Source organism: Primulina tabacum, chromosome 12 (assembly GCF_025594145.1).
Source record: "Primulina tabacum isolate GXHZ01 chromosome 12, ASM2559414v2, whole genome shotgun sequence".
In the NCBI taxonomy this organism is placed as follows: Eukaryota; Viridiplantae; Streptophyta; class Magnoliopsida; order Lamiales; family Gesneriaceae; genus Primulina; species Primulina tabacum.
The window spans coordinates 35,307,623-35,318,678 of NC_134561.1; the positions used below are offsets into that span (position 1 = coordinate 35,307,623).

Below are 11,056 nucleotides of genomic sequence, written 5' to 3' on the forward strand. Positions count from 1 at the left end.
AAAGAGCTTAAAAGTTGGCTCATTGAATCCAAAGACACCACCGAAAAATATTTCGAGTTGGAAAGATTTTGAAAATATTAGCCGAACCCTCAAAAATTCTCCCGATTTGATAAAATTTGCGTATCGGTTAAAATAAAATAATGCGGGTCAAAATACACAATAAAATCCCATTTCTTGAAAAATACATTTACAACACCTTATATTAGTTAATAAAAATTAATCATGTAATAAAATAATTTTTCCTGAAAATTCTCCGATCTCCGTTCCTCGTTCGAGCGCGAAATGAAACTTAAAAATTTTTAATGAATGAACCTTAAATTTCATTAATTAAATTCTATCATGCATGAATTATGCATAAAATGCATAAAAATATTTAAACACAAATTAACGAAATAAAAATGCATTTAAAACTTCAAAACAATTTAATAAAATACCAAAGAAATTTAACAACTTACATGCATGTGGTTTACGTGAACCTTCAAATTCTCGGGACGTTACAGTTATAGTCCAAAAAGCCACCGGTATATGGAGGATATGTGTGGATTTCAGATATCTGAACAGAGCTTGTCCCAAAGATTATTATCCTTTGCCCCGGATTGATCATCTGGTCGATTCCACGTCTTGATATGAATTAATGTGCTTCATGGATGCCTACCAGGGATATCATCAAACAAGGTCAGTTTTATAATCTTTGGTGGAACATTTTTTTTTATACAGTAATGCCGTTTGTTTTGAAGAATGCATGGGCTACTTATCAAAAATTGATGGACAAAACTTTTGAAAAGCAAATCGAAAGGAATGTTGAGGTATACGTGGATGACATCTTGGTCAAATCCAAAGAGAAGGCAAGTTTCATTTTAGATCTGGAAGAAACTTTCTCAACTCTCAGAAAATAAGAGGTCAAGTTAAATTCACTAAAGTGCACTTTCGGAGTCAAGAGTGATAAGTTTCTGGGCTTCATAGTAACCAGGAGGGGAATTGAAGTTAATCCGAAAAAAGGTGAAGGCTATTTTGGAAATGGTCTCTCCTAAAACCATCAAGGATGTGCAAAAGCTGACGGGCCGGATTGCAGCTTTTTCTCGTTTCATATTAATATCGACACATCGAAGTTATCCCTTCTTCCAGGTACTCAGAAAGGAACAAATATTCGGATGTGATGATAAAACTGAGCAAGCCTTTCAAGATCTAAAAAGTTATCTAGTCGGGTTGTCTATCTTGATTAAACCCGGGCAGGGATAACAATTGCTGGTCTATTTGTCTGCCACTGAATGCGCCGTCAGCTCAATCTTATTCAATAAGATGGAACTGATCATAAGCTCGTGGCCCCGAATTGAGTTATACGGAACTGGAAAAAATACCCTTGGCATTGGTCATAACTGCAAGAAAATTGAAACCATATTTCCTGTCTTATCCTATCATTGTCTTTACCAACAGCTCCCTGGGAGAATCATGACCAATCCAGATATCTCGGGGAGGCTTGTAAAATGGACAATAGAGCTCGGGGAGTATGAGAGTCGTTCTAGTTTCGCCACAGGAGAAAAAATAAAGCTTGCTGTAAGATTGGACTTATGTGCCTTGAATAATGAAGCTGAGTATGAGTCGGTAGTGATCGGAATAAAAACTGCCCGGGAAGCTGCAAGTCAAAGGCTCTTATGAAGTTCAAGATGGGAGATTAAAAGAGTATTTAAAAGCCACTCAAGAACTATCGGAAAGTTTTACTAATTGGAATGCGGAACAAATCCTGAGAGAAGAAAATACTGAAGCAAATGCACTGGCTAAAATGACATCCTCTTTGACAGGAGAAGGTGGTAGATATGTTATTCATCATACCAAAAAGTGTCATTTTATGTAATTAATGATTAAAATTAGTAAGTAATAGTGTTTTATTATAATAAAGATATTTAAAATTTTAAATTTTAAATATTATACAAGAATTATTATATAAAAAATATTTATGTAATTTGAGATAACAAATGAGGATAACAATCTTCTATTGTTAAATTGTCTTCTTTGTCTTGGGTGAATGAAACTGTTACTAATAAAAAGAATAGAAAAAAATATTTAAATAGATCATATATTATTTTTATTTTTGAAATTTTAAACAACAAATAAGTATTTTTCAAAAATTCAAAATTGTTGTCATTTATTAGATGAATAAATTTTGATTAAATTTGTTAAGTAGTTTTTGAAGACATGTTGTAAAATATTTATATTAAAGCCCTAATTAAGGTAAATAATAATAACAATTTACGAACAATCAATAAGCTAAAAATTCAATACGACTGACTTTTTAAAATTTGAAAAACATAATATTATATATAAAAATATATATTTTTTATTTAATATGATGGAGATTAATTAGAATTAAAAATATAAAAGTAACACAAAACTCAAAATCATAACTAAAATTTAATGAAATGATATAATCAATGCAGACACTTAAATATAGTTCATATTTTCAAGAGATATCAAATTCAAATTTGAATTTTAAAAATAAAATGAAAAGACAACACTTTCCAAATATGACAAAAACTTGGTTTTATATATGTATTTTTAAATATAATAACAAAATAAATATGTTAATTTTTTCGCTTGGTTCGTGAGATGAAACGATGAATGATGTGATAATAAATTTTTCAAAAAAATTTATAATATATTATTTAAAATTTGAATGAAACGTTAAATGATCTAATAATATTGAATAATCATTTGTAGAAAAAAGTGACATTCCGCCATAGGGTGGTTGAATCTGAAATGTGGTGAAATTCAGGCTAACCCGTGGTTTAACCATCCTATAAATTCTAGTCAAATACAAAATTAAATATTTTATTGCATATAAAATAATCGTGTATTGATATATATGTTATGTAAAAATTCAGCAAAATCAAAATTTCACATCTTAAATAATATAATTAGAATATGTTAGGTTAAGTGTGCATTAATGAGAGTAGTATTGGGATGAGTGATATCTTGAGAAGTTCTCATGTGTCAATCTACTGACATTGCGCCGCTTGATCTAGTTGGCTAGGTAGGCCATAAAACAGTGAAATCAGATCTTAACGAGTAATATTGTCTATGCTGGGGACATGGTCGGCAATAGAGAAATGGTAAGATCGATCGCTAAGGATACGAGATAGCATCTGGAGATAAACACGGACCTCTTTGGACTTATTGACCTAACAACCCGACCCATTAGCACCCATGTAAGTGATTATTGTCGATGTCATGAGTATAAGGAAATAAAGTTGCACCTTGACTAACAGTTATAGCTTTTGATCTAGTGGTAAGCGATTGATCCTAACAATTAATGAGAATAATACTGCAATGGTTGATCTCTTGGGAAGTTCTCATACGTCAAACTGCTGACGTTGTGTCGCTTTGATCTGATTGGCTTGGTAGGCCGTAAAAAAGTGACCCCAAATCTTTAACGTTAACGAGTGATAGTATCTCCGCTGGGGACAGGGTCCGCTATATGGAAATGATAAGACTAATCTCTAAGGATATAAGACAACACCAGCAGACACACACACACTTCCCCGAACTCATGAGTCTAACAACCCGACCTATTAGCACCCAAGTAGGTGCATTTTACTCTGTCACGAATATAAAGAAATAAAGCTGATCTTTGACTAACAATATATCTTTGGACCTAGTGGTAAGCACTTGATCCTAACAGAATATTCTCAGGGATAATTATTGATTCATTGATAAAAATGCATTCAATGAAGAAAATATGGAAAAAAAATTATGTGTGTTAATAAAATAGCAAATAAGTTGTTTTAGAGTTTATAATATATGATAATTTTGTTTGGTAAAAAAATTTGCAAACAATTTATAAACTATCAAAATAAGTTGTTTGACACTTTATAAATTGTTTCTAGGGGTGATATATCGTACCGTATCGTACCAAAATTATATATCGTATCGATAATTACGGTATAAACAAATTTTATACCGATACCGTACCGACATTTTCAGTATACCAAAAATCGGTATACATAAAATTTCGGTACATATAACTAGTATACCGATTATACCAAAATTGTACGGTATACAGAAATTTCGGTACGATATCGGTATATACCGTTTTATATCGAAAAAATCTTACATTTTTGAAATTTTATAAATTATTGTTTTAAAATATTATATATTTTAAAAATTTTATATATTTTTCGATGTTTCAGTATTACAGTATATATCGAAATTTTCAAATTTCATACCATTACCGTACCAAAAAATTCGATATCGTTACCGTACTTTACCGAATTTTTTTCAAAAATATCTTATTTTAATATTTCACTTCTCCCAAAAAATATCATTGTAAACCTTCTTAAATCTCCACTTTACTTTATTCTTAAATCTCCACTTTATCACTTTGTTTTTTTTATCAAATTTAAAATTAAGATTTTGTTATATCTTTTTATTAAGATATTATAAATTGTTTTAAATAATTTTAGCCATATACCCTCTAAATCCAATATACCATAATAATTAATATTTTTAATCAAATATACAAATGTATAAATCATGAAGATAAAGAAATATACCAAACTCATTCAGAATACCTCCGGAAACAATTAAATTTGATGGCTTAAGAGAAGCGTAACATATAATATAAACTAAAATTGTGAAGAAAAACATAAATAAAACTTGAATCTAATAAATAGGGTCAAATAATATTTTAGGAAATATTGAAAATCATCGAAAGAAACATCGTACAATATTTCATGAATTTTATTTGCGTCTGGACGGCTCAAAACCCTAGGAATCAAAATGTTGTGTAGGCTAATTCGTTTTTCTTTTTTCATTTTTGGAGAAAAGACTAATGTATTTATTCTTATTTTTTTTAATACTTAATAATCATATTTTTTAATAATTCAAAAACTTTCTAATAGGAAATAACCCAGTGATTTTTTAGTAATCGGATCAGTGATTTAAACAAAAAAAACCACTTGTATTTTCGAATATTTTATGGGTCAGAGAAAATCCGGTTAACTAAATAATTCGGACCAAAAAATGGTTTTCCGATTTAACCATCGGTCCCATTTTAAAAACTATGTCTCGAATATTAATAACTTGAATAGTAGTATCGATAAATAAAAAATAAAAAAACAACAACAATGATAGTCTCATTCTAAATTCTCTCTTTTTATATTACATTTTGGTTTTATTTGTTCAGCAACGATAGAGTAGATCTCTTGTGAGACGGTCTCACGAATTTTTATCTGTGAGACGGGTCAACTCTACCGATATTCACAATAAAAAGTAATACTATTAGCATAAAAAGTAATATTTTTTCATGGATGACCCAAAGAAGATATTCGACACACGAAATTGATCCGTGAGACCGTCTCACAAGAGTTTTTGTGGCAACGATATTATTCGAGTACAACAATATTATACTTAAATTAAAATTCGTACTTTATTATTGTTTTTTTAAAAAAAAATTAGTTTTAATCGTCCAATAAATTCAATAAATGAACAAAATATTAATAAAATAATATTTGCAGCCATTGAATATATATGTGTATATATATATAAGAATTGCATGCAACTTATATATATATATACGTCCATCTATAGTGGCATCCCTTTCACATCTACGCTTAATTATGGGGTATTTTATTTTTAAATCTTGGTCAATTATTTAATTAATAAAATGACATCTTCCTGTGTATTTTAATTAAATAATTGACCGAGATTATTTTATAAATTTTACCAGTTATACAAGCCGGAGCCAGCGTCAAAACTAAGTACGATAATTAATAATAAATTTGGTCATATATATGTATGTATGCGTGTGTGAAATAAAATAAATACGAAAATTTGAAATTAAACAATGTAACATTATTCAAATTTATGACAGTCATCAGTCATATTTTTCTTTATCTTACATCACTTATATATATATGTGTGTGAGAGAGATAAACCGTATTTTTGGTCATGTATGTTTGTTTTTTGCGATTTCGATCTCCTATATTATCAAATTTTTTTCTTAGTGATGTTTCTTCTATTTTGACACTTTTTGCATTTTTAAATCGTAGTGTTAATATGTCACTACATACGTCAGTGCCATATCAGCGTCATTTGGAAAAATGATAAATTACCAAAAAAACTAATATATATGACTAAGATTGAAATTTGACAACAAAAAACCCAAATTATAGAAATACAAACATATATGACAAAATACGCAATTTTCCACACATATATATATATGTATGTATACTTTATGATGCTACTTTTTTTATACTTAATTTAGGTGTTGCACAACCAATACGGTTGACCCATTTTTGTTTATTTGGGAAAAAAATTTATTTTGACCGACTGTTAGGTATTTGTGAAAAAAATAAAATAAAATTCCCAAATAAAATATTTATACTAGCTCTACTTTAAATTTCATGTAGGAATATTTGGCTACAAAAGATCGAAATATACAGGTCAATCATCATATAATATTCCCAGAATTAAAAACAATTAAAGGACAGAAATTGCAAAATTCATATAATTATTGTACAAATTAAAATTGCAATTTTCCCCAAAAATTATATAGAACAAGATTTTTTTCAAAAAAATAAAAAAGAGAGAAGCACATGCATGCAAACTAAACAATGTGATCCCTGTCTGGAGAGTTTGATTTACTCTGAGAGTGTGTGAATGGAAACGAAGGCGAAAGAAATCTCAAACTTCCAGGCTGGGAACTCGTCGAGTTATTTACACTCGATGTAGTCGGATAGCTCGATAGAATCGGAAAAGAGTCGCTGCTCTTGATATTCTGGCTAGATTTTTCACTTCCATTTTGGTTTCCTGACGAGCTGGAGCCGGATAAACCCGAACCGAGTAGTGAAGTAAGTGCAGCTGCTAATGCAGATTGGAAACTAGGGTCGGATGTAAGAGCTTTTGTAGCAGCTGCAATGGTGTCTGGTGCGTGATCAGATTGTTGAATATTAAGGTTTCGAATATTCTTTTGCATGAATGAATGATAAAGGGTTTCATTATTTTGTGTTCCAAAGCTCAAAGAGTTTGGGGTAGTTTGAATGATCTGGTTTCCATATCCAAGTGTTCCATTATTCCAAGAAACTGGTAGAGAGCTTGATTCCAAAGAGCTGAAATTTAGATTTGTGGATGAGAATCTTGGAGGAATGTTGTTGGCTATTCGGTTTAAATGTGGCGATGAGGTTGACGATGGAGATGTGAGATCGATGGTGATGGTTGGATATGAAGGGGAAGATGAGATCGATGTACTTGGAAGGTAAAAGGGTTTTGATCTCGAGTTATTTGGGAGATAGAAGTTTAGTCCATTGAGATTCGCTGTCGAAGTGGTGGTGGTGATGGACGAAGAACTTGACCCTAAACCCGAGGTTGACGAGCCGGACAATAGCATGGAGACTGCTGCTGAGGTGGTGGAAGCCATGGCAGTTGCAGAGATAGGGAGGGGATGGTTGTGTGTTCCTTCGTATGTCGTGGTCAAGATGGACATGTCCTCGACGCATCTTTGCACCTTCAGGTTGAACACAAATGGTATATTTTAAAATTACAGTCATAAATCTTAGAATAAACAAGTAACTCACATTGTGATAGGACATGGAGCTAGGATATATTGTCGGCAAAGGTGGATGCAGGTGGAATTAAACGAGGTGTGTGGGAGTTTACACTTGAATGAATCATTTGACCTTCAAAGTATCCATTCGAGTTTTCAGGGGTTTTCTACGTAAATCTCGGTATCTAATTTTATACTTTATTTTCATATTATTATCTCAATATGTTGCATCTAATACCAACATATAGATCACTTGACAAACTTGCATTAATATACCTGTTTTCTCACGGGACAAGATTGTGCAACCGTGCAACGATAATATGCTCGCGGGCATGGGTTCCCTTTCGAAATCTTTTGTCCATATTTTCTCCATTGGCATCCATCATTCATCTACATGTCACGATTCGAATATATATTTCATATATCCACAACACATATAACTGAAAAAACCAAATTTAATCTTACTGTTGGCGTGTCGCATCTAAATCGAACAGAAACCCTAGCTCGTTTAGCATGATTTTGCTGCAAAAGCTCATCATCTCCACCATCTGATCTCGAGTTCTTCATGGACTTATTAGGCGACCACGTCGTAGTGTCACCTGTTTCTTTCCTCACTTCCTCCAAGCTATTCTCAGGGCTAGGATATTCGACCTGTGATGACGTTTTAGGCACTTCAAACTTGCATTCCAGTCCCAGTGCCAGTCCTTCTTTATCACCTTCACTATCCTCCTGGTGTATTCTTTCATTGATTGGCATTTTACGGGGACCATCTTTCGTCGCTTCGCTCAAACTTCTTCCCAGGGAAAGGAATACAAATTCAGATTCTTCCAGCTGATCATTACTTGCAATTGAATCTGCATTAGCACTTTTTTTAGCCTCTTGCTGATCAATGGCTTCTTTGTATTGGTTCTGTAAAGTCTTGTAATCCTTCAGAATTCGATCCAAGTACATTCGGAGCCGTTGATTCTCTTCCATAACTTCATCCATCTCAGCTTTGGCTAACTGAAGTTGCTCCATCTGCTACCATAATTTCAAATTAATATTTTGCTGATCTCAATTCTGAAAATATGATATTACATACTTAAAGAATTCTGCAGCAATATATATTATAACCTGTTCACTTTTGACTAATGAAGCTGTTCTTGATTCAGATTTACCAGGTGATGATCTCTCCTTTTTAGTTTCACCCTGCAATAGTTTAATATTTCGTTAGAAACTCGAAATTTTCCTTGTATAAATTGCTAGGAAACTTGCTTTTTTCTTCTTTTATATTTGGTTTCTTTTTTTCTTTTTGGTTCACTAAGTAATATGAGAGTTTTAGTCCTGCAGTTATCTTTATTTTTTTGTAATTTTATATTATCTTGCAAGTTTAGTTTTGCCAATAAAATTATTAACGTCGTTGCATTTGACACGTCAGCACCACATATAAATGATTAAAATTGTTAAAAAAATAAATATAATAGATTAAAACTGAAATTTAATAACATACAGATAAATAAGACTAAAATCGCAAAAGACAAATATATATTACAATTTGCGATTTTTCCTAATTAACCTCCACAATTGACAAAAGATTTCATCAAACACCCAAAAAAATACTAATAATAAATAAATAAAATAACATTCTTAAATGATTTGTAAAAACTTCTAGCCAACCACTTAATAAATCAATTTAAATTATATAAGAAAATGTAGTATTATTATAGTCTTATGAGAAGCCAGCTTCGAGTAGTTCCTATCATAATTAATAGAGTCTCCAAGTCTAAATATTAATTATCAAGTTGCATCTGATATTTATTAAATGGTCAAAGGTGCATACTGGAAGTTTCAAATAAAATAAATTGACTTGGAAATTTTGATTAAATGATGTCAAATTAAATAGTAAATATCAATTTAATTATCTGTTTTAACTTAATAATTCATGTATTTTTTTTTGAAAACATCATTGTTTATAAATTTGGCATGACTGGTGGTCTACCCCTGGATGCTAAGCTTTGCCGACGACTCGAAAAGTCCGACGTCGAACTCGGCACATTAAACACAAGTTTTCTTGAAATTAATCACCGCACAGGCTTCACATTATTTTCTTTCATGAAATATCAGAAGATATAATCATAATCAGTTCCCGCAATTTTATCGAATATTTATGAAACGAATCGAAAAAAATACATTATGTAAATCTGTTATGTGTTCTTTAAAAATATAATTTAGCATCAAAGTAAATATATATAGATTCTATATATATCTGTGTATGAATACATATTGTTATATATATATATATATATATATAATATAGTTGCTTTCTTACCTGCTTGCTATGATTTAAATTCATGAGATTCGGTGATTCTGTCTTTAATCCATCGTCATTTTGAACCCTTTTTCCAGCTCCAACCTAATATATACACGTAATTTATGGTAGATATATCATATATGTAAGATGAAATAATAAATAAAACTTACATATATATATCATCATCTTTTAAATTTCTGTGTCTCTCTTGAATCAAAATCTTTTTGAATTAACTTCAAAAAAAATATAAATGTATATATTATTACATATCTTGTCCTTAGATTTGTTCCATCCAAATTTCCAATTTGCTATATGTAACAGATCAAAGAAGCAAAAACATATATATATTTCATGCATCAAACTCGATTCTGATTAATTCGCAACCGAATAAACAATTGAAAACCCTCTTTTTTTGAATCTGTATGCATCCAACAAATCTGATCACAAGGAAAAACAACAACAACAACAAAACCACACTGATTTAAGGTTTAGATTCATCGAAAAGTACCTGATCATGAAGAAGGGTATCGTCTCGAAAACTTTTATCATCAGTACTGCTGGAAACTGCTTTGTTCTCCTCTTCCTTCACCATAGTTAACTGATCAAGAAGAGATTTACTATGCAGAGAAGTCTCCATTCTAATCGCACCGCGGTGCGTGTTTTTTCTTTTTCCAATTTATGTGATCTGAAGAAGAACAGCAATAATCTTGTTTTTTTATAAAGGGTGGCTGCAGTATTTGACTTGCAAATTCAAACTAAATGGCTTCATCCACCACACTTGTACAAAATGTCAATCAAATTTAAATATTTTACCATTCACTGTCAAACTCGTACACACTTTTAAAAATACAACTTGAAGAATTCAACTTCAACGTTTAAGTCTTTAAGACAACATGTCAATTTATATAAATAAAATAGATATATAATTAAATCATGATGGTAATTAAAGAAATATATACATTTATATATACCACTAGATATATCAGTGATGAATTAGTATAATAATTTCTTGCTTAATCGTCGATTAACGTAAACACGTCCTCATCAGGCTCGTATTTGAGCGGATTTCTTCATAGGAGTCGAACTTCGAAAGTTGGACACAACAAACAATACAGTGTGCCTTCAGATTTTTCTAGTTAATTAAAGTTTTTCAAAACAAAATTGTAAAAGACAATGAATTATAATATTCGAAATAATTCTGACGTAATCAAATTATAAATATAAAA

At 30.9% G+C, this 11,056-nt stretch overlaps 1 protein-coding gene across 2 annotated transcripts; it reads right to left on the minus strand.

The window, feature by feature from the left end:
• Positions 1 to 6,425: 6,425 nt before the first annotated feature.
• Positions 6,426 to 10,592, minus strand: LOC142520704 (WRKY transcription factor 72B-like). Of its 2 annotated transcripts, XM_075623807.1 has the most exons (6): positions 10,339 to 10,592; positions 9,849 to 9,932; positions 8,654 to 8,728; positions 8,006 to 8,557; positions 7,817 to 7,930; positions 6,426 to 7,501 (listed from the first exon to the last, which is right to left on the minus strand). In XM_075623807.1, exons 1-6 carry the CDS (start codon positions 10,465 to 10,467, stop codon positions 6,605 to 6,607), a joined length of 1,851 nt encoding a protein of 616 aa, XP_075479922.1. In that variant the 5' UTR covers positions 10,468 to 10,592; the 3' UTR covers positions 6,426 to 6,604. The 2 variants fall into 2 exon arrangements, with proteins under 2 accessions (XP_075479922.1, XP_075479923.1); XM_075623808.1 differs by lacking the exon at positions 9,849 to 9,932.
• Between the last annotated feature and the right edge of the window lie 464 nt (positions 10,593 to 11,056).

What these genes read in the sequence shown, in the direction of transcription:
- LOC142520704 (XM_075623807.1), bottom strand. Translation starts at nt 10,467, where the DNA reads ATGGAGACTTCTCTGCATAGTAAATCTCTTCTTGATCAGTTAACTATG. An exon ending in ATACCCTTCTTCATGATCAG is followed by an intron (nt 9,933 to 10,338) that starts GTACTTTTCGAT and finishes TGTATATATTAG; the next exon opens with GTTGGAGCTGGAAAAAGGGT. An exon ending in TTAGATGCGACACGCCAACA is followed by an intron (nt 7,931 to 8,005) that starts GTAAGATTAAAT and finishes CGTGACATGTAG; the next exon opens with ATGAATGATGGATGCCAATG.